This window comes from Candida orthopsilosis, assembly GCF_000315875.1.
Source record: "Candida orthopsilosis Co 90-125, chromosome 3 draft sequence".
Classification (NCBI taxonomy): domain Eukaryota; kingdom Fungi; phylum Ascomycota; class Pichiomycetes; order Serinales; family Debaryomycetaceae; genus Lodderomyces; species Lodderomyces orthopsilosis.
Window position 1 is genome coordinate 1620056 of NC_018296.1, and position 24112 is coordinate 1644167.

At 38.9% G+C, this 24112-nt stretch overlaps 7 protein-coding genes across 7 annotated transcripts; 3 read left to right on the forward strand and 4 right to left on the reverse strand. All coding sequences in view use genetic code 12, as the record gives it.

The window, feature by feature from the left end:
• Positions 1-58: 58 nt before the first annotated feature.
• On the reverse strand, positions 59-1162 carry CORT_0C07270 (Gal4 transcription factor; the record flags this gene model as incomplete). The annotated part of the gene is made up of 1 exon (XM_003871470.1): positions 59-1162. The coding sequence occupies one exon, from the start codon at positions 1160-1162 to the stop codon at positions 59-61; it is 1104 nt and encodes a 367-aa protein (XP_003871519.1).
• Positions 1163-6149: 4987 nt separating this feature from the next.
• Positions 6150-7631, forward strand: CORT_0C07280 (transcription factor; the record flags this gene model as incomplete). The annotated part of the gene is made up of 1 exon (XM_003871471.1): positions 6150-7631. One exon carries the CDS (start codon positions 6150-6152, stop codon positions 7629-7631), a length of 1482 nt encoding a protein of 493 aa, XP_003871520.1.
• A 35-nt stretch (positions 7632-7666) lies between these two features.
• On the reverse strand, positions 7667-15133 carry CORT_0C07290 (Gcn1 protein; the record flags this gene model as incomplete). Its single annotated transcript, XM_003871472.1, has 1 exon — positions 7667-15133. The coding sequence occupies one exon, from the start codon at positions 15131-15133 to the stop codon at positions 7667-7669; it is 7467 nt and encodes a 2488-aa protein (XP_003871521.1).
• Positions 15134-15649: 516 nt separating this feature from the next.
• CORT_0C07300 (hypothetical protein) lies at positions 15650-16531 on the reverse strand (the record flags this gene model as incomplete). The annotated part of the gene is made up of 1 exon (XM_003871473.1): positions 15650-16531. One exon carries the CDS (start codon positions 16529-16531, stop codon positions 15650-15652), a length of 882 nt encoding a protein of 293 aa, XP_003871522.1.
• Positions 16532-17862: 1331 nt separating this feature from the next.
• Positions 17863-21069, forward strand: CORT_0C07310 (Sgs1 RecQ-related DNA helicase; the record flags this gene model as incomplete). Its single annotated transcript, XM_003871474.1, has 1 exon — positions 17863-21069. One exon carries the CDS (start codon positions 17863-17865, stop codon positions 21067-21069), a length of 3207 nt encoding a protein of 1068 aa, XP_003871523.1.
• A 9-nt stretch (positions 21070-21078) lies between these two features.
• On the reverse strand, positions 21079-21531 carry CORT_0C07320 (Ubc15 E2 ubiquitin-conjugating enzyme; the record flags this gene model as incomplete). The annotated part of the gene is made up of 1 exon (XM_003871475.1): positions 21079-21531. One exon carries the CDS (start codon positions 21529-21531, stop codon positions 21079-21081), a length of 453 nt encoding a protein of 150 aa, XP_003871524.1.
• Positions 21532-22124: 593 nt separating this feature from the next.
• Positions 22125-23684, forward strand: CORT_0C07330 (hypothetical protein; the record flags this gene model as incomplete). Its single annotated transcript, XM_003871476.1, has 1 exon — positions 22125-23684. One exon carries the CDS (start codon positions 22125-22127, stop codon positions 23682-23684), a length of 1560 nt encoding a protein of 519 aa, XP_003871525.1.
• Positions 23685-24112: the final 428 nt, after the last annotated feature.

Sequence of the window (24112 nt, forward strand, 5' to 3'; positions counted from 1 at the left end):
CTATGTATCTATCATTTCTCATGTATACATTAAAAAGCAAACGTCTAAAGGAGTCTATCTAAAAATCAAGCGAGAGCCAATTAGCATTGTTGTTATCCATTGGCATGATATTCACCTCTTGTCCATAAAATTCATTGTCCTCAACTTTAACTTTTTTATTCTTTGGAACCGGATCAATATCATCATTATTCATTGAGTTTAGACTTAGTATTGATGATGGGGATGTCAATAAACTATTTTCAGTTGTGGTCAAGAAAGATGACAAGTCATTATTAAATTTCCTTGAATGATTATAGTTATTCAATTTAGTAGTACTTCTATTGAATAATGAGTTTGGGATAGAATTGTTGCTTGAAGAAGTTGGGATGTTATTCAAAAGGAAATCATCAATAATCTCTTGTTTTATTTTAGATTTATCAATGGGGAACTCAAATTGTGATTCAACTGGGTGTGATTTCGATTGTTGGAGTGGGAATGTTGAAAACAAGTCATCTTCGTAAATTGGTGATTGAGCTAGGGAGTGAGGTTGAGTTGCAAATCCATAGCAAGAAGAACGTTTTCTAGGTATTGACATACTATGTTGTGCTGTTGGGGTTGGAGCAGGTGCTGATGGTGGGAAAGCATGTTGAGGAGGAGCTTGCTGTGATGGTTGTTGTAGGTTGAAATTGTCAATCTCTCTCTTTATAGCTTGTGGTAAGGGCTGTTGGTCAACTTCAGTATTATGTTGTGACAATGGATAATTCAAGTTGTTCCCCTCGTTTATCCCATTTTCTTCACCATCACTTAATTTATCTTTTACTGGTTTCAATCGTTCTTCAAAATTGCTAAAATTGTTTAAAATGTCATCCAAGTCATAATTCGGTAATAAATGATGGAAAATATCCTCCATTTTACTCAATTTTGTTTCAACATCAGTTAAATGAGCCCTAGTTAAAGGCAGTCTAACTGTCCTTGGTGAATATGAACAACACCATTTATGTTGGATACATTTGGAACAACGTGGGTATTCTTTTGAGCACTTGAGTTTACGTTTTCGACACGAATCACAAGCTTGTTCAATGACTGGGACGGAAGAAGTGGTGTAGGTCGTGTTGTTGTTGTTGTTGTTGTTGTTGCACGTGGATGAAGGATCGTTGACAAATAGTTGGCTGTTGCTTGACATTTTCGGAGTAGAGCTTGTGTATGTGTGATTGTAGATAAGGGCTGTGATTTGCTTTTAGATAATAATATGTGGTAACCGGTAGTAATAACAACTGGTGATTAATTCTATGGATATGAAAGTTTTTTTAATTTCAATTTCAGGAGATCGTAAAGTACAAACGTGTATGCGTATGTTATCCGTTTATCACTTGAGTAATAAATAGATGTAATGAATTGATGTTACTTGAAGAGAAAGAAAGAAAGAAAAGAGTAATAGGAGTAAAATATCAATTTGATTTATAATCATTGTTTGAGTTAATTGAATGAGTTTATATAGATAATCATCTTAGTGAAAAGTTTAACCCTCTCTCTCTTGTTGATGAATTTTGGAAAATAAAAAATAAAAGAAAAAATAAATTTAAAGATTATGTCATTTAAGTCATGTTGCATAAAACAAAAACAAATCTTAAATTGCATATTTCTTGGTAACAGGTACACGCCCCCTTGTTTATTAAGAAAAATCATGTCATAATAATTTAAACATTTTATGACAAAGCGTTTTACATTCCTTTATCATCATACATCATGCACATTACTCCTTACACACGTGTACCCTTTCCTATATACCGAAGTACGGAAGTTCTTTGTTTGTTATCTTTGTTGAAGGTGTTTACGTGCAGGTTCATGGTGTGATTTGTATAGCTACAACCACTCTTGATATGAAAAGACTTCCAAGGTGTAGACTAAATGTCGCAAAAATTTAGGACACGTTTTATCAACGAACGCTTTTACGAGTTATAACCCCTTTTGCAATATCTACCTATAACTCTATTATATTTCGCCTATTAACATCTAACTCTTTCTCAATAAGCAACGCATAACCCATATAGATTCGCCGATGTGTGTGTTTGTTTCATTCTGTGCTCTGTACCACATAAACAACTCTTACCAATTAGGCAAGAAAAGAGGGGAAATTTTTCACCACATACAAAAGTCTTTGTCGGTTGTTACTTTTTTTTGTTGAACAATGGCAAATATGCGACAAAATATAATTCAACAAAATTAATGGAAATAAGAGTAAATGAGAGGATGTAATATCCGAAAGCCAGATCTTGCGTTGAAAAGGGTAGTTGATCTGTGCATAATGCTTGATCCCAACTCATCCTTGAAGAGGCTTATATATGGATTAGAAGGGAGATGGTTGATTGAGCAAATAACAACAATCAACTGATTTTTTTTATGACACTGTCTAATGACACCACACAACAATTAATTTGGTCGTCGCCGTTGAAATGAAATTGTTTGTTTTCAGATTAACACAATGCTGAGATAATAATAATAATTTACTAAAAAAGAATCTCGGAGTTTGAGGTTTTTTGTTTTGTTATTTGCTGAAAAAAATTTCAGTTTGAAGCTTTTCTTCCTCTTTGTTGAGTATTTTTTAAAAAAAGAAAAAAAAAGACGGATTCGTCTTTTTTTTATTAATTTCGGAGTTTGAGTTTGTGTTGTAAAAAGAGATTTCGTAGCTATTTAAATTTTTAAGTTTGTGGTTTGTTTTTTTCTTTGCAAAAATTTTTCTTATCCTGAAACGCACGACTGACGATCTAATATGTTGGGTGAAAGGTGAGGGGGTGTCCACATTTGGGAATGTCTTGTTATTTCATCTGTAAGCAATACCAAAATTCTATTGTTGTTGGGGATTCTACCACCACAACAACAACAAAGAAAATTGCCTTGTAGTTTCAATTGTCGGATTTGTTTGATCGGCTATTTCCGTGATACGATAGAGGTGTATGTAGATACAATGCAAATAGTATGACAAGATGATTTCAACGTCGTCCACAGTTAGCATTTACGTAAGGGGTAAACAAGCAAGTTTGAGAAGGTAAACACCCGTTGAGAGCCAAGCCTAAACCGTTTCAATTGTTTCTTTTCTTTTTCTTTTGTAAACCGTTCAAACGAGGTAATTGGGTTATATTGCTCACCATAAATTAATCATACGTTTGATACCTGATAGGTTCTCTGCCTCGACTCTTTGTACAAGTGGAACTGATTCTCATTTGTTACAAGATGGATAAGAAAAAAGTGGAGTGATTGGATATCTTTAGTGCTGACACAGATTCAAAAGACTCGAAAAGCATGAATTTCCACCCAATGATCACATTGTTCCAATAGCGAAACGGTTTCTTTACAACTGTCATAATGATCATCTGTTTTCACTCAGGAAAGAGGGACAAAATAAAAGTTTGTATGCAATGGCGTGAGGAGAAAAAGAAAAAAATAAGTAATTTATCCGAGAAACAATACATCTTACACAAACTTTAACAGTAATATGAGGAAAAAAATCACAAGTTTTTCCGAACTGTGCTATGTTTTATTTTGTTTTGTTTCTTTTCTTTTGATTTAGATCAAACGTTTTTTTCACATGTTTTGTTGATCTGAATTACACGACTAGGTTTTCTTTGGAACGTTTGTAACAAAGTGTGGTGCAGGGCTTTGACGGGAGACCGAGCGATGAAATGCTGTTCATTCATTCTCTAAAGTGTGATAAATTCAGTTAGAAAGTCGAAAAACTTACTGAAACAACACCCCTTGGTACAAGTACGTCTTTGGAAAAATAGCCATCGCTTATATGGTTTGTAGCCCGTATTAATTTACGCTTTTGGTCCACCTCTATTGTTTAACCTTGCATTAAACTACCTGTATTGTATTATTCCAAATGCATTTGCGAGATCGTTTTGAAGTTAATCCAAGAGAGACAAACAAACAAAGAATCTAAAATAAAGGAATAGTCAAACTCTTAAGTGGACTGAGGAAAGGGAAGTGGGTATCTTGTCTAATTGAAATTAGTTTTGACTTGATGTTAAAATGATAACCAGCCGGTCATTAGAAGTATTATTTATTATTTTTGAACGGTTTTACTGCAAATTAATTTAAACAGTGTACAACCATGTAGTATAGATCATGAGCTTGCAGTCTTCAAACTGTAGCAACACCAAATTCTTAAGCTTAAGACGTGGTTTGACAAGTGCGAGTTGCTACTACTCTTCACTTGTACTTGTGGGATTACAAGGTTTCTAATGTGAAAATGAATTTGAAAAATTTTGATGGTGGAGGGAGAGTGACTGTCCATTCACTCGAAAAGAGTAAAAACAGCACCAGATACGATATTTGTTGTCTATTAGTCCAAGGCAGAATGAAAACGTTCAGGTGAAATGAAACATTCAGAGGATTTCCCATCTCCGTATACGCCCTTCAAAGATAAAATTGACCTGCAAGGGGAGGAGGAAGTAACACATCGACCAAAAACAATATATGAATGTCTTGTATTTGAGCCAGTCCAAAAACCAATCTCTTGAGTTAATCCGTACAGGGAAAGTCAAAGTCATGTCGAACTCTGACTGGTTGAAGCAGTTGAGGCGATTACACAAACGCAAAAAGGTTTTTCTTCAACGTCTCGGCGTTTCAGTTACATCAAATGCCGTTGAAGTAGAGCCACACTGGTTTATAGAATAATCTATGTCGCAGGCTTCAGTGAGGTCAACACGCGCCAAAAAGGAGACACATAAACAGTAGCCCCAACTTGTATTCTTTCCAGTATATTACTTTAAGTAGGTCTTTTTCTAAAAATAGTGTCAGTATTGAATAAAATTTGAGCAATACACGACTAATGATACAGAGAGAAAAATAATAAAAGTTTTATTCTAAGCTTTAGTTAACGACAGATTATCGAGAGATCGAAGAACATTTTGTAAACAATAGGAGGGCGAAATGAGAGAGAGAGAGAATGAAAATACGGTTGAACAAGTGGTGTACACAAGATCAGATTTAGGAACAAACGTAAGAAGAGCTAAAAACGCAATAAAGAGACGCTGAGCTACATCACAGTAAATACTACAACCAAAAATGTTGTGTTTTGAGACGTGCTAGTGTTCAACAAAAATTAGAGAAAGAGAGATCCCCACTCTCTTATCAATGGATTTCATCTCCCCCTTTGTAATTACAAAAGATACAGCTTCACGTTCTTTCTTTTTACTCTTTCTGTATGTCTCAGCACCGCCTCTTTTGTAACAACAACAACAGCCACCCCACCCCACACTTGAAGGTACAGTATCTTCTCCTCACTGCTGTAATAAACTTGTTGGTCTTCCTATTTCATCTTGTGCTCTGCTCTCTCCCTTTTTGTTGAGACTGGGACTCGTAGAATATAATTTAGATTTATGCACCACACATATATATCCATACGTCCATACACACTTGCGTTATATAGAGTTATGTGGTGCTACTTAAATAGTATATGAAGGTAAAGACAATGAACAAATAAAAAAGAAATTTTTTTTCATCTATTTTTTTTTTCCCCATACTTTAAAATTATAATGATTTTATTTTATTTTCTTTGCGGGTGTAGACGGTCGTACGAAGAAAACAACTTGAAGCCAGGGGGAAATGAAAAAAAAATAAGAAGCAAATGAAACAAATGAGGGGTAGCTTACTAACAAGAAACCAAAATTGCTCATATCTAAATCTTACGTTGCTGTGTTGTAAGCAATAGAGTAGAAAATGAGAGCTTTATATATATATATATGTAGATTCTTAGTAAGGCTTAATGAGATGATATGATTTCCGGGTGAAATCGTAACAAAAACGCCATACACTCATACAGACCTTTTTTTTTTCTTTCTCTCTGTATAGTAGTCACTTCGGAAAATCTTTTTTTTCCTAACAAATAAACATAATAATAACAATAAGTAGAGTAAACTGAGGAGAGAGTAAAACTAAGAGAAGAAATAAAATCATTAAAAATAAAGTAAAATAAAAAAAAAAAATAAAAATAAAGAACGGAGAGAGACAGAGACAGAGACAGACAGAAAAAAAATATTCACTCAATCCCATCTTTAAAAAAATGCAACTTCTCTTTCTTTACTACTTATTCTTTTCAGCAGAGCAGAGTTATTATAACACTTATACTTATTCACAACCGACACTCACATTCTTATACACCTTTCATAATGAGTAATATAGTACTACCAGAACAACAGCATCAACAACAACACCCGCAAGAACAAGCGAGCCACAATCAAATTTCCCCTCATTCACTGGAATTGCTTCCCCCACACTCCCAACAACAACAACAACAACAACACACACCGAATAATGGAACAACTACAACTGATTCAGCCACCACCACTACTTCTCAGCCGTCATCACTGAAAAATAAACGGGACGGCACTAGGCCCTACAAATGTCCTCATTGTGAAAAAGCATTTCACAGGCTAGAACATCAAACAAGACATATACGTACCCACACTGGCGAAAAGCCTCATGTGTGCAAATTCCCTGGTTGTACAAAGAAGTTTAGTAGATCGGATGAACTAACCAGACACTTGCGAATCCATACCAATCCAAACTCAAGGAAAAATAAAAAGAATGAAAAAGTCAAGAATGAGATTGTTTTCAAGAATACAACTGCTGGTACAACAGAGGCAAAACAACAAATGGCCAACTCAAATGGATACGCCAGGGGTAGAAAGAAGAATAACGGGGCTGATTTGTCCGCCACGTCACCGCCATCTTCCCCCGGAAGCTCGTCGTCATCCAATATGAAGATGGATATTGATTCAGTAACATCGCAACAGTCACATCAAAATGAAGCACAGACACTCACTGAGCAAACACTTACTCCTACAGCTACCCCCAACTTCAAAAGTGAGGCTCAAGTTGCTCCTGTCATTGCCACTCCACAGAGTACCACTACTTCAACCTCTCAAGAGTCACTTACTATGAATAAAAATCTTTCAAGTATAGATATACTAGCACTGGCTGCCACACAAGAATTAGCTAGTATAGAATTGTCCAAGTCACTTCCTTCGCTTGTTGACCATTTCGATGCACAGAAACCTCAAAGTCTGGAATTCAAATTCTCACCACCTAAATTTCTGAACCTAAACCAAGAGTTTAGCCGAGAAAAGGCATCTTTCCACTTTAATGATACGGGAAATTTAACATATTTGTCAAACATAGCCAGTAGGTATTCGGGTATCCCCAGAATGACCCCACTTGAGCAGCCACAACCACAGCCACAACCACAGCCACAACCACACACCAGTCGGAAACAAAATATCTCCCAAGATTCAGACATTGACTACCTCAAACAGAAGCTTAAGAAATCAAGACCAAATAGTCCTAAATTTTACCAGTATGGCAAGTTTAATAGTCATCATGGAAGTAATTACACCATGCCCAACTCGCCGGTTCTTGGCTTATCAACTAATTCAACTCCTTTGATGTCGGCAAGTAATAGTTGTACTAATTTGTCGCTGTTGGCAATGACGCCAGCTGCAACTGGGAATAATAGTGGTATCCCACCCCCACATAAACAACCCAGCACACCACCAAAAGCTACATTCAGTATTCCTAAAATGTCGCCTTCTTCGACGGAGGCATTGCCAAGTCTCAAGAGTTTAAACCTACCTATAGGAGATTATAAATAGTCTGTAATAAATAACTAATACTGTTCTATCTACTTTTATATACCAACTGACCAGATTTCCTTTTCATCTTCGATACGATCACTAAACAAAGTCTCTTCGTCACCACCTTGTTCAATGCGCTCTCTTTCAACATTGGCCAATCTGACAGCAACTCTCTTTGTATAGTCACCAATAGATCTAGGGACAATTGGGGTACCTGTAACGGTTGTAATTTCAGTTCTACCATTAAACCACTCATCAAACACTTTCAATTCTTGATCAACAATGGAAAACACTTCCAAATATGCCTTCTCGGCGGCCAACTTGATAGGGATGATTGGATCACGCACTGAGCTAAATACACTAGGTACAAGGAAGTCGAGATACTCTTGTGGAATTGCCTTTTTATGAGCAGCAGTTCTAATCACAATTAATGATAATCTTCTTGTATCGGGCGATGCTGAGTTGGGTTGGATGACATTCTTGGCCAACTGTCTGTACAATGATTCATCTTTGATACCACTAAGAACCAATTTACCAATCGCGATGGTGGCATTATCACTAATGTATGGAGTTGCTGAATCAGAACAAGCAGCAACAAAGTCAACAACATCATGATTATGTTTCACCAATTCAGGTGCATACTTCAAGAAAGCATTGATTGCCAATATGGAAAATTTGCTTTGCGAATTTATTACTTTCTTCTGCAACAAAACACTTGTCTCCTCTGGTGTCAACACATTAGCTAATGAACCCAACAATTTAGCAGATGAAACTGAATCAATACTCTCTTCTTCAACTACCGATAGCAAGCTTGTCTTTGATGCTTCATTTAACTCCTTACCTTTCAATTCAACAACAGCCAACATTCCTTGTAACATCGATGCCTTGACTCCAGAATCATCAATGGCTTTAGAGTTTGTCACCAATTCAGTAATTAATGAATCGACTCTAGGTTGGTGTTTGATCAATGTTGATAATGCAACAACGGCACGTTTTCTCAATGTATCATTAGACACATCACTCAATGAACGCACAAAAGTTCTTTGTAATTGCGGAATAAATGGTCGTAAGAATTGAGGAATCTTGATCAACAAGTTGTTTAAAGCGACAAGGATGGCCGACTTGATATTGGATGCCACCTTTTCACCAATAACTCTAATCAATGGACCAGTCAAACTGGTGGCCAATGTACGCAAGTTTTCGGCCGGTGTCTTTTCGATAATATCAGCAATGGCCAATGCTGATAATTCTCGTTGATCAGATGATCCATACATTAATCCATGCAAAAACACTGGGAGAATGGAGTTGGGTCCCTTCGGTAATGCAAATGCAGGGACAGAAATCCCAGTTAACCTGAGCGCTTGGTATGAAGGCTTGACAAGTTTTTCTAGCAATTCTTTTGGTTGTTTTTTGATTAATACAGTAAGTGACTCCATTGATGCTTTGACAACGTTAGGTGATGGATCAGCCAAGGAGAGAATCATTTGGTAAACAATGTCTTCAAGGTACATAGAGTAGTCCAATGTGGCATGTTCAAAAAAGTCCTTTGTTTGAGCAAAAATGACTTCTCTAATCTGCGGATCTTCGTGCTTCATCAATGCTAGCAATTGCTGCATCAATAGATGAGCACCGTCGTCCTCCACTGATAACAATACTTGATTGAACTCTTCTGATATTTCCTCACCAGCAATGATTGATGCAATTAAGGTGTTTAAGATTGTTGATAATCTCTTGTACAATGCTGTACCTGCGACTGATGCTAAAGAAGCCAATGCCACTGCATCAACAGGTGGTTCCAATAGTGAAGGTAACGTGATTGGGAAAATTATATCCGACTTTGAAGCCATTAACTCCTTCAATGCTAACAACGATGCTGATGAGTTGCTCAATTCCGACAACAATTGCGGGATAATCCCGTCAATGACAACTTTACCAATTTGTTCATACAATTGTTCAAATGCTTGGGCAGCGGCATTCCTAGTAGGTTTATCTTGAGTAATAAGGCCATTGTAAATGATGCTGATAAATGTGTCTTTATATGTGGTGAGACCATCAAACGATGTCGATTTAATCAACTCGGTCAACGCAATACAAGCACCTTCTTGATCCTTGGCTTCTTTCAATGATGGCAATAATTGTGGCAATGCGTTTGCACCAACACGACGTACCATATCACCCAATGTCTGAGCAGCAATTGTCCTTTGTGTTTCATCATCAGAAGCTAATTTTTGTACAATCAAAGAAGTTAATGTAGGTAATATCTCCTTAACTGTTCTTGGAGTATTGGCGACAAGAGCTTTCCAAATATCGGCACTAGCATTTCTAACCATTCCTGCAACATCGGAACGACAAACAAATAAGGCAGCCAATATACGATCACGACGTTCTTGGCCCAAGACTTGTGCAAGGGTCTTGCTAACCGTTTGATCTTCAATAAGTTCGTTTTTACCAGAAAGTCCAGTAATTTGGAATAACAAATCTCCAGTAAGTTCCAATGAAGAAAGACGAATACGGTAAGATTCATTGGATAATCCGGCTTCCAATTCCGGCAACAACAAGTCAACTGCCTTTTTGGCGTAGTTCTTGACAATCAACCTACCTGATCTCAATGCGGTCTCTCTAATCTCCTCATCTTGATCAGCCAACCCATTTAAGATCGGAGGAATAATACGATTCAAATAAGGTGCAAATTGTGAACCAAAACAGACGGGCAAGAAAAGCAAAAGCGGCATGAATCCAGCCCTGACTGCTGCACGAGGCGACGACGCTGACGAGATAATTGATGGCAAAAGTTCTTCCAACTTGTTTGTACCAAGACCACAAATAACCTCCGATAATGCTTGTGCTGACCCAAGTCGGTCTCCAGCTTTCGATTCGTCTTGTAAAGTGGCAATCAATTTTGGAATCAATCCTGGGAACTGCTCTTCGCCTAATTTTTCCACCAATGAACCCAAAGCTCTAGCAGCTGTTGACCTAGTGGCAGGAACTGGATCAACCATGGCTGTCTCCAACTCTTCTACCAACTCGTTCAAGTATGGTTGCAAGTCTTTTGAGTCGACCAAGATGGCCATGTTACCCACAATTTGACATGCTTTTTTCTTGGTAGAGGCAGACCTATCCTTCATTGCACGATGAATGACATGGATGATCAATGCCAACGATGAACTGTCAATATAGTGCACAAACTGAGTCTTTGTCAATTTATCCAATGCTTCGTCCAAGTGTTTGGTTGGGTCTCCAATGGCATTAATCAAGTAAGGAACAATTTGTTGAATCTCAGGATTTCTAATAACTTCACCGAATCGTTTAAGTGATTGTTCAGCTGCTTTTCTTACTTCTTTATGTGTGTCATTCAATACACCAACAATTTCAGGAATGATTATCGACAATGATGCCGACAATTGTTCTGGATCAAGATAAGCCATCGCACCAAGCAATTCAACCGAACCCTTCTTTGATCTCCATGCAATTTCATCAAGATTGGAGATCGCCAAGGGGATAAGTTTCTTGACACCGAAAGATGTGGTGTTTTTCATGATTTCCTTAGCTGCATTGTCAGTGGCGACTCGTACCTCACTCAGCATATCACCAAGATTCTTTAAAATGATTGGTAAGATTTCAAACACAAATGGTTCAAAAAATTTACCTAAACTTTTGGATAAACTTTCAAAGACGAGCGAGACACTTTCTCTTTTCACGGCGTCTTTCTTGTCATCAGATGCATCGGTCAAGGTTCTGATGACATCATAATCGGATAATGCTCGTACCCCATCACCTTTGACTAAGCCAGCAATACCAAATGCAGCACCACGACGTTTGGCAAGGGTTTTTCCAGTAAACAATGTGGTGAATAACGTGTCGAAGTAGCTAGAAAGCTCATCCTTGAAAGATGGTACTAACGGTGCAATACACTCAGCAACTGCAAATTGAACATTTGGAGTATCCAACGACTTCATCAATCGATCAAAAATGACCTTCAAACGTTCATCCGTTGGTTTCAAGTGACGTGCCAATGTACCATACAAAACAACAATAGACTCCTTTATATTCTTGGCCTGCAAACTTTCCTCAAAGATTCTAATCAACGCCTCAACATTCTCTGCTCCGTGGGCCTCAATGGCGACAACACCAGAATCTTGATACTGTTGACGTACATTTTGATCTTTGTCACCTAAGGCTTCTTCAACAAGGAATTTGAAGAGTTTTTCAACATCAGTTTCAGACAAGTGTGGTACGAGGAACTTGAGCGCTAGGGCGATAGTTGATCTCTCTTCCCATCTATCTCTTTGGTCAATTGTTGATTTTATAACAAGGCCAAATTCATCCAATTTTGGTGCTGGAGGATTCTTTTTCTCAATGTAAAAGTTGAACAACTCCTCCAAGTTAATATGTGTTTGTATAGAGGCGTCTCTATAAGCTTGTGCCACTGACATTCTCAACCCAGGATCTTGTAATCCAAACAATTCAAGAAGGTTGGTGGTGTCGGGCACAGACAATGAGTTGTCTTCCCAGATTGTTTGTGCCAATTCTCGACAATTGTTATCTGTGTCGTATGTTGCCACATAAACCTCCTTTGAGTAAGCACTTAATTCGAACTCGGAGTCCAAGCCTTCCAAGATGGTGGATCTAACAAACACGTGTGGTGAAACTACGTTTTCCAATAACAACTGTAAATCTTCATCAGAAATGTTCACTGCAATGTATTGACATAATGAAAGGAAACATTCTTTAACCAACTTAGATTTGGATGGAACCGCCATTAGGGAGACTAAGATCTTCAAAATACTTGTTCTTGGTATTCCAGCATCAGCAAATAATTCGGCATGAGCGGAGATGATCTCCACACTCAAAAGCAAATGTTCTTCCTCGGGGTCATTCTCAACAAATTCAGAAGTGACGGCAATCTTTTTTGAGTTTTTGAATGCAGCTGATTGTCCAATTTGCAACACCTTGATCAATAAAGGAAGAGCATAAGCTAAAGACACCGCATCTAATGGGTTTTGATCACTCAAGATTTTGACACGGTATAAAATTCTTCCAAGGAGAGACTCCAATGGTTCTTCTTCGTATTTAGGTTCTACCTTGACTCCGTATAATCTCAATACGGCAACACCAACAAATGTCTTCAAAACTTCAAATCGTGATGTAATTAAGTTGGAAAGGTTTATGAATGACTCTGCACTCTTAAAGAAGTCACCTTCACTAATCGCCAAGTCGAGTAGCTTCTTTACACTTGTAGGGAACCAAGAATCGGCTCCATTGTTGACAACCTTGGCTTGCGCTGCCAATTCATTAATCAATCCAATGGCAAAGTTTACTTTCGCAACTGTACTCTTGATTCCACTTCTGATCTTTGACTCCTTGGCAATTTGCTCCGCAACGAGTTTCTTCTCCTCAGATGTAAATTTCTTTGCTTGTTTCAACTCTTTGCCAATCGATTCTTCCCAAGCTCTAATTTCGTAGTCTTTGGCATTCTTGTCCAAAGCTTTGGGTTTTTTCGCAGTGACGTCAATCACCATCTCACCTTCTTTTCCGTAGTAAATGGATTTGGACACCTCATCAATATGTTCCACGGATAAACTTTCATCAATAAACTTGGTGATTACTCCAACTGATTCTGGTTGAACAAATGCAATAGTGGCGAGTGCTTTTATTGAATTTGGAGTTGGGTTGGCAACACATTCGTCAAAGATTTGCTGGTGATTGTCCTTGACCAATTTTCCAATATCAACCTTGTGTCCACTTCTTTGTACAAGACCAATCCAGCCACCATTGATACGAATACTTGGATCATTTGCGGCAATGATCAATTTAACAGCATTGGACTTTACTTGGTCTACTTCCTTTAGTTGAGTTAACATGGCAAACACAAGACTTAAATCTCTAGGGTTATGCACCTCTGGGTCCAATGTGTAGGCTTCTGCAATTACACCATCACTTAAGGATAAGTTTACCTCTACCTCTTCTCTGAAACGTTCTTGAGCAACTTTCTTGACACTATATGGAACTTTCTTACCCGTAAGCACATACAACCAACCTTTTGGGTGATTGTACAAATCTTTTACGAACCATAATAAATCGATGGTGTCCAATTTTTCAAATAATTTTGTCTCATCAAGCAAAGGGGAGTCTCTGTGGGTAAGTGCCAAAATCACAAAAGCAGCGGCAATATTCTTGATGTTTGCTGCTGGTGATTTCTCAATCTCGGATAGTGTGTCATTGAATACAGTGGTAAAGTCCGGCTGCTCTTTACCCAATGCGTGTTTCCCATACTCGACGAACCAAACGCGCTTGACTTTTGATTTAAATCCGGTGATAAATGTTTTGGCTATGTTGTCGTCAAACTTGTTTGCTTTAAAGGCGTGATATGCAAATACATCAACTAAACTACCTAGTGAAGTCTCATTTTGCTCTTTTGACGCTAAAGGAAGCAATGAGTCTAGGACCTTTTCTGATTTGGTAGATTTGAGGAGACTCTTTATCAAAAGCGATTTCGACTCAGCATTGGTTGTCATCTTGACAGCTTTGATTATCTCGTCGGAAATATCATCTTTTGCTTTTTCGATTAACAAGGCTAATGTTTGGGAAGCCCCATTTCTGACGTGTTCTTTTTGAGACTTGACACCGGAAATGATTGATGATAAAAGTTTTGGCGATGGGGTGATTTGAATCTGTAGGTTTTTAAAGAATATAGGAAGCACTATACCAAACGAGTTTTCCGAAGACCTAAGGATTGCTTTTTCAATGGCCGGGAGCAAAAGAGTCCCAAAGTTGTCTTCATTCACCAATGTCTCAACGCATGGACCAAATCCTTCCACTTCAAACTTTGATGGAGCCTTTTTTCCAAGCAATACCAAGTTGATAAATGTATTCAACACTTTTGACTCGTGACTTTTGAACTTTTCAAGCATTGATGGTTTCTTTGGTATAAGTTCGATTGCCGCCAAGTTCAATACACCAAACAAAGCAAGACAATCCTGATTGATTATGAGGTCCATGTAAGTATCATCCTCGAGTAGGGTATTGACAATGCTGGTCTTTGTAGCCGTGATGGCAGATTTGGTAACCCTATCTAAATGCTTAGTTTTGCCCTCATATTCTGTGCAATTGACAAATAGCTTTTCTTGGAGGGCCACGCAGCTCCCTTTTAGGTTCTTTGCTTTAGCTAGCTCTATGTTAAACGAGTTTATCCATTGTAGTAAAGTCAAGTAATCGGTGATGGCCAATGTAGTTCCTGAAGTCTCTTTCTTTATAAACTCCACATAATATGACAAAAATCTACCATCTACTTTGCTTATCCTTAGTAATGCCTCTAATACTGCATTTCTTGAATCTGTGTCCTGGTAAAAGTTGTATGTATTAAGCAATACAAATGTTACTTCTTGCAACTCAGCTTTTTCAATGTCATCCAAATTCAGCTCGATAGATTTCAATGTACTGAGCCTATCTTTCAAAGATGAGCTTTTGACACCTTTTTCATAAACAGGTCTCAATTGTTCCCATTCGACGATTTCCAGCATACAAAGTTGATATAATGATACAAGGTAAAAGTGAAAAAAAAAAAATTGCAATTTGGTGATGAAGATAAATTGGAGCGAGAAAATAAAAAAAATTTTTAGTTTGACTTTTTTTCTTCTTTTTCTTCTTTATCAACTATAACAGTCGATGAGGAAAGGTAATGGTCCGTTGCAGCAATGGGTCTAATGCCTGTGTTGATTTAGATTAGTGCAGGCTGCGGCCCGACTCGACAGTATTTGTTGGGCGCTGTGGAGAACTTCACGAACCCATATATCACCACACAATACAAAGTGATTGTTTATGTATCTGAGGCTGTTGTTGATCAAGGGAGAGGTAATGGTAGTGGTACTGTGGATTATTGCGTAGGGAATAGAAGGAGTGAAGGAGTGTAAGAGGGGGAATGGCTATCTAGAGAGTAGTGGGTGTTCTGTCTCTGTCTAATAAATAAATCTCATACATTGTATCTCTATCTAGAAGTACATATCTTACAAAGTGATTAAGTTTTCCTCTTTTGTTGCTTATTCGCCGTGCTTGAAGCAGCACCTGTTGCCGTACCTGCAGCTTCCATACTTTGCCCAATTAGCGCAAGGCTTTGATCTCCACTTTGGTGGTCGTTCAATGTGTTTCAATTCAGCTTGACCATGAGCAAACTGACACTTATGGCCGTACGGACAGTTGCCCGTCTTCATAAACGGTCCACACAATTCCGTTTTGTATAGTTGAGTGTTTACTGCCTTCGTTTTAGGTTGAGGAGGGCTGTCAGTGTGTGATGAGGTTGGTGATTGTGCAGTGACTGTAATTGTAGTGTCATTGGAGACGCTTCCATTGCGTGGAATCTCTTCGTCTAATAAATATATTTGTTGTTGGTTGTCGTCGATGTGAAATGGATTTGCTATAGGCGGTTGTGGTTGTTGAATGTTCCATGATGTTTGGCTCGTCATGGTTGATTGTCCTAAAGGTTGATGCCATAGTGGTGAAGCTCTCTGTACCGGCAGCTGAGTATAATTTTGACCAAATGGGGACACATCGGAAAATAATGTAGTTTGTGTGATATGGCGGGCATCATTAAAAGGTGAAAGTTGTGGCTGTGGTTGCGAGGGTGGTTGTGAGTGTGGCTGTCCTTGAACTTGAACTTGAACTTGGAAGGGGCTAAAGTGGTTACGACAAGGCGAATGTGATTGTGGCTGATACTTAGTAAATGCACTTGTGTAGTCTAAGCTGTCAGATACGCTTGACTCATTGGAAGATGTCTGCCAAAGGTCTGGTAACAAGTCTCCTGTATTGAAATCGACAATTGAATTTGAAGATGAGACTGAAGAAAGCGATGACAATGCGCCCTTGGTGTGCTTTGGTGCGAAATCGGGTTTATAAGTATGGTATTCAGCGGTACTAGCAAACATTTTTCTCTCCCTCCTTAATAGCAATGATATAAAGTGTAGACAGCAAACGGTTGAGATAAGAGCTGACACTGTTGAGCTTTTTCGTTTTTAGGTTATTTGATATGTATTATATATTAATCTTTTCAATCATAAGACTTTATAAGGCATCCAGAAATAAAAATAATTACACAAAGTCCAATGACTAAAAAAAATATAATACTTTTGAGCATTTAAACCAGTCAGAAGAAAGTGTGTGTGTTCCCCTCCTTCCCTTTTGGATCATATACTGTAATCCTCCTATTGTTGAATGACTGGGACAGAGGGGGGGGAAGAAGGGGAAATCACTGTATCATAGTCACTACAGCACAGCACACCTACATCAACTTACGTCACACTCACCACTTATTCACTTAGTTATGTACGCATTCTTTAAATTTCAGTTTGTTTTCCGATATGGATTTGCATTGTCCATTGGCATTCTTATTGTCTTTCAATGTAATGTCCCAACTGAGAGTTTTGTGTAGCGTTTGTTGTTGTGCCGTTTTACCTTTTTTTTTTCTTCTGTTCTCCAATAATCGGAATATCTCGCAATACGTCCAACTATTTTGTTACTGGTTCTTTTTCTACGCTATTTATTCCGAGACTGAATTACAACCAATAGAATTTTGATATATAGATTCGGAAATGTTAAACACATCCAAACTGTAACCACATTAGTCACTATACCATCGTAACTTCAAACAAACCTTCTAGCCCACCCAATCACTCGATTGGGCCTAGATCACTTTAAGCCAATGACAACCTTTTGACCCTCTTTTACTTTCCCCATTTATTACTTGTTCGAATGTTCTCACACAAATTGACTCGTTCTTTTTTTTTGGGTTCTCCGCTTTTTCATCTCTGTTATGTCAAATGCAAAATAAAATAAAAAAAATAAATTTTATTTCCCCTCCCCTCTATTGTAACAGATATATGCACTCGTAGTTTCCCCTATTACCTTGGTATCTCCTCTCTTATCTTTAAAATAGGGACTAGTATTCTTTCTTAGTATCACGTGAAAACACATCTCCTCATTTACTCCACAGAACCCGTTTGGAAAACAATTTGGCCCTTGACATGTAGACACAGAGTGTGACTCCTGGAAGCTCATCTACATTTTCTTCCTAGGCTAAGCCTGCATATGGCCCGTTCCACACTAGCTACATAAGCTTCAATTCAAGAGCACCTTATGTTGGTCTTATCACCTGATTTCGGAGGTATACATCCGCTGGTTGCCAAAAATGTAAACAAATCAAGAAAGAAAAAAAAAACCTTCAAGGAGGAGGCTGCTACACGTCAAATGCCTCATCTCCATGATCAAAACAAACAACCTCAAAGAACAGCTTGAATGGCTAAATCAAGCAAATCCTAATCTACCGTGTCCTCAGATTATTGCTGCAGCACTCAAAAAGTACCCAAAAGACAAAACTGGCAACGCATCACAATCAACGCGTCAGACATCCAATAGTCATCAACAACGACTTAACTCGAATAGTAATCAGTTTGATTCATTGCGGGGAGACGTCTCCGTTATTGGCGACTTTGTTGTCACTACTATATCACCCGAAAGCGACAAAGAAAATGTCCCACCACCAGTACCGAGAAGCCAACACAACTCCTTTCATGATTCTTCATTCAACTCATCATTCAACGCGTCTTCTACATCAGTAATACTGCAATCACTTACGCAAAGCAGAGGAGGGGCAAGCAGATCTAGAAAAACACAGTCGAAACTACCGTTGGTGTCAAAGTTTTTCAAGCCACTGAATGACTCATCTGTGCACACGACCCAATATACACAGACACACAATAGAAGCCAATCCAGCCCTGATAATGTAATAGACTTGACGCTTGACAATGACTCTCCAAGGAAACGACCGGCACAGGATGAACTACCTGTGTCGAACAAAAGAGCAAAGCCTGATAACATCCAACTCTACCTTGAATTGATACAGTTACAAGAGTCCAAGATCAAACTACTAGAGGAGAAATTTTTAATTAGTGAATCCACATCCATCTCATTGGATCAGAAAAAAGAACACTATGTGGAATTTCAGGCGAAAACTGAAACGTTGGATGATTTGATTGCAAACTTGAAAGACGTGGCTAAGGAGGTTGAAGCTGCACCACCAACAACTCAGAATGAAGTCACTGAAGACATAGAGGATACCACTAGTGACGCACATGTGTTTAGAGCACCTGCAAGACCAACAAGAATTGCAGAGGCAAGAGAGATTGTGTCAAATATCGATGTTGTCAACGACAATCTGATTTTAGATATAGAGGATGATTTCGGTAACAATACCATGGAAGGATTAAGAACACCAACACAGGAGCGGGATGAGGTCGACGACTTGGGTAGCTTTATAGATGACGCTTCAATACCGAACTCCCCTTCCGTTGATGGGTTTTCAGATGATGGCTCCGACGCGGTGTTGATTGAAAGTCAAGAGATACATAATCTTAGGTTGTCGCCAGATGTTGCAGAGAAATATGGAATTAATTACGATGATAGGCCTGTGTCTCCAAGTCCAATAAATGAGAACAATGACGATCTAGAGTGGCTGAATGAGGACCCAGATAATGACCATATCGAGGATATTGAGTTTTCTACTCAACTCAACCAAGAACGTGAGATTGACGTCATTGAGCTCGATTCAGATTCAGATGATGATATCGAGTTGGCTGAAAATACCGCTCTTAGTGAAATGCCACTACCTGCGCGCAACATGATTGGCTCGTCAGATTCAGCAGCGTCAAACATAAATGCGATTTCCGCATCCGTTGTTGCCAATCAAAATGGACCCCCATTAATAAATATGGATAGTGAGGATGACTTTAGCGATGAAGATGACGAAATCATGCAAATCATCAATGCACCAAAACCAGCATCGCGGATAGTGCCAGAGGGTTCTGAAGACTTTATTGATGAAGTGTATGACACACTCAATAAAGTGTTTAAGCTACAATCATTTCGTCCGAATCAGTTGGAAGCTGTTATTGCATCCCTTTTGAATAAGGATGTGTTTGTCTTGATGCCTACTGGAGGGGGGAAGTCTCTTTGTTATCAACTTCCGGCGTTAATCAAAGGTGGCCATAGTAAAGGCACGACGGTTGTTATTTCCCCGTTGATATCACTTATGCAAGATCAAGTGCAACATCTAATTCACAAAAACATCAAAGCCGGAATGATTAGCTCAAAGGCCAATAGTGACGACAATAAACATACACTAAACCTTTTTCGTGAAGGTTTTCTCGATATTGTATACTTGTCACCAGAAAAAGCCAACAAATCAACAATGATTCAAAAAATTATCGGCAAGCTATACGATCGCAATCAACTAGCACGTGTTGTAATTGACGAAGCACATTGTTTGAGTTCGTGGGGTCATGATTTTCGTCCAGATTATAAAGGCATGGGCTTTTTTAAGGAAAGGTTTCCTGCAGTGCCAATCATGGCATTGACGGCCACCGCTAATGAAAAAGTGCGGATGGATATTGTGCATCACTTGAAAATGAATTCACCTGTGTATCTTAAACAAAGTTTCAACAGAACCAATTTGTATTACGAAATAAGATGGAAGAGTGGCAACTACCTCGAATCAATGAAGGACTATATCTTATCACGGTACAAGAACAAATGTGGGATCATCTATTGCCACTCTAAGCAGTCTTGTGAGCAGACCAGTGCCAAGTTGAATCTGTTTGGATTGAAAACTTCGTTCTACCACGCAGGAATGACACCAGAGGACCGTTTCAAGATCCAAACGAATTGGCAAAAGAACAAGATTCAGTTGATTTGTGCAACTATAGCATTTGGTATGGGTATTGATAAACCAGATGTGAGGTTTGTTATACACTTATTTATTCCTAGAAGTTTAGAGGGTTACTATCAAGAGACAGGAAGAGCAGGACGTGATGGCAAGCCATCTGAATGTATCATGTACTATTGCTACAAAGATGCAAGGTCATTGCAAAATATGATTCATCGTGATGCTGATTTGACTGAAGAAGGTAAGGAGAACCATTTGGCGAAATTGAGACAAGTTGTCCAGTATTGTGAAAACACCACTGATTGCAGAAGGAAGCAAGTGTTGCACTACTTCAATGAGACCTTCAACCCAATCAATTGCAAGAAACAGTGTGACAATTGCAAAAACTACAACCATGTAACTGTTGTTGAAAAGGATTGTACACAATATGCTCAGGACATTCTCAAACTCGTCAAATCGATTCAAAATGAAAAGGTGACTGTTTTACACTGTCAGGATGTATTCAAAGGTCTCAAGTACAACAAAATTACTAAAATGGGTCACAACAATAATCCTTATCACGCAAAAGGCAAAAACTTGGACAAAACTGATGTTGAGAGAATTTTCTTTTACTTGCTTAGTGAGGAGTGTCTTGTTGAATACCAGGTGATGAAAGGCGGCTTCGCTTCAAACTATGTCAGGGTTGGGAGAAACGCATCAAAGGTGTTGAATGGAAACAAAACTATTAAAATTCAATTTAGCTCTTAGGTATATAGTCTATACATTATCATCGTGGTACACAAAAGTTGTTCTCTTGGGATCTTTTGGTGCACTCTTTGTATACTGGGTATCATCTGGTGGCCTTTCTGCAAGTTCGTTCGAATGCAACATGCTCTGGATACTGAGTAGTATGCTTTCAATGGAACATGCGGGCGTCCAATCTTCTCCAAGTAGGTTGAGACAAATATGGCCATTCGAATAGATGTGTGGGTGTAGTGGGATCGGTGAGGATGCGTAGTTGACAAACACGACTGAAGGTGAGTCGACAGGGTAATCGTCAGTGATGGTCACTTGAAGATAGTAGTCATCAGGGTAGAGCTTATGGTTGTCAATGTGTATTTTGAATAGGAGGCTTTGTAGTTCTTCTGATGAGACAAGCTCGACCCCGGGCAAATTTGCCTTGGTTATAGCTTGGTACTCTTTTGCTAGTCTCTTGTGGTACGGATGCATGACAGGTGTGGATTGGTCGATTGGATCAAATGAACACGAGCGCTACCGAAAAAAAAATGTGATTCTGGCAAGTTTTAAAGACCCTATTCAAGACAAACGATGATGTCGCACTTGACTTCGTGGTAGATTGAAGATATACAAGATTCAATCTTGTCATGCAATGACAGTAAGGGGTCATTAAAAAAAATCGTGTCGTTTTCAAATCGGTAGTTCACTTTCCTCCTTATTTTAGAGAGTCAGTTGTTCGTTGTAGTCTTGAAGGGGGGAGCGGATTTTTGCATTAGTAAAGAGTCAAATTCAGTGCATGGCGGACGTCTAACTAGACCAAGTTTGCTTTAATTAACCAAAAGCACTTTTTTAAGCGTCACTGATAAAGGTCATAACGGGAGAGTGTGGCTTTTCCTTTTATGGCTGACCTCACCTCACAATGTGGCTTCGATGGGGACAGCATTGGGACATATCGATGTTCTGTTGTTCCACAAAAGTGATTCCGCACTTCCTTATCATTGTGCCGTACGCCTCGACGGTGGTTATAAAAAGGAAAACAAATTCCTCTGGGAAGAAAACGACTAAAATTTCTCAGCAGCATAAACATGAGAGTATTTAGTACTGCCGCAGCTGCTTTAGCTGTATTTGGAATCACTTCCGGGTTACAGCAACCCTTGGCAATGGACACGTTCCCATTGAAATATCAGGCTGGGGATGAGGTGCTTGTGAAAGCTTCAAAGTATCTCAACGCGCCATTGAGTGGTTTGACGGAAGAGATAAGGGAATTGTGGAAGCAGTTTGTTTACCATACCGATATCGTGGATGGTTTAAAGAGCAGTGGTGGTTTTTCAAAAATAACAAAGCAACCCTTTGATTTCTACGTCAAAGATCAAACTTTGCCAAACCACCAATTGAGAATCAAATCGACACCAGAAAACTTGGGACTTGATACAGTTCAACAGTACACTGGTTACTTGGATATTGAAGATGAGGAGAAACACTTTTTCTTCTGGACTTTCGAAAGCAGGAATGACCCTACAAATGACCCAGTTATTTTGTGGTTAACTGGTGGACCAGGTTGCTCATCATCTATGGGGTTGTTTTTTGAATTAGGTCCTTCATCAATCGACAAGGACATTAGGCCAGTATTCAACCCATATTCTTGGAACAACAACGCTACTGTCATATTTTTGGACCAACCGGCAAATACAGGCTACTCTTACACAGAGAAGCCTGTGTCGGACACTGTCGCTGCTGGTAAGGATGTGTACGCCTTTTTGGAATTGTTTTTCAAACAATTTCCACAATATGCCAAGTTAGATTTCCACATTGCTGCTGAATCTTATGGTGGTCATTATGCGCCTGTTTACGCAAGTGAAATTTTGAGCCACCCGGAACGTTCATTCAACTTGACATCCGTCTTGATTGGTAACGGTTTGACCGATACCTTAGTTCAATATGAGTACTACCAGCCGATGGCTTGTGGTGAAGGTGGTTCAGAAGCCGTTGTTGACCCTCAGCAATGTCAAATAATGGATGCCACAAAGCCTCTCTGTTTGGCACTTATTAAGCAGTGTTACGACACTGAGTCTGTTTGGACATGCTTCCCTGCCACTGTTTATTGTAACGAGGCACAAATGGGACCTTATCAAAGGGCGGGTTATAACTTGTACGATGTTAGGCTCAAGTGTGACGGTTCGCAATTGTGCTATGAGAGCTTCGACTACATTGAAAAGTACTTGAACAAGCCAGAAGTTTTAGAGGCAGTTGGTGCTGAGGTTTCAGGTCACGAGTCTTGCGATGATGGTCTCGCGGCAAGCTTTATGTACTCTGGTGACTGGATGAAGCCGTACTACAAAAAGGTGATTGATGTTTTGGAAAAGGGTGTTCCAGTATTGATTTATGCTGGTGATAAAGACTTTATTTGCAACTGGTTAGGCGAACAGGCTTGGACTAACAGGTTACAATGGAGTGGTTCACAAGGATTTTCCAAGGCATCAATTAGAAAGTGGGAAGTAGATGGTGAGCATGCTGGAAATGTCAAAAATTATGACAATTTCACATTCTTGAGAATATTCGGCGCCGGTCACATGGCTCCACATGACAAACCAGAAAACTCGCTTGACATGGTCAACAGGTGGATCAATGGTGATCACAAATTGTAGAGCAGTACGTGGATCTAATATAAGGGAAGTGGATTTAATTACACCCAGATTCGTTTAAATGCTCTGTAGGGACTCCTTTGCGTCGACTATTGTTAATTGGCCTGAACCTAGTTGAGTTGGACACAGTATTCTTTTTGTCTCGTTATTACTTCCTGGTTTCATCTGACTGAGCTTTGTTCCTCTGGTGAAGAAGTGAACAAAATTGTTTATCTCGACACATTGTCTTAAAATGATCCCTCAACCACTTTGTCAGCGAATTCCTCCTTATTGAACTCAGAATCTGAGTCTATATTCTACTGCTAGTGATTTGTGGTCTTAGAAGAAGTCACTGATGTGGAAGAGAACGGTACATTCTACACAACAAAAGCTTGGAATTGGGCTCGATCTATACCCAAGTGATGTATTGCAAATTATTGTTTCCTCTACAC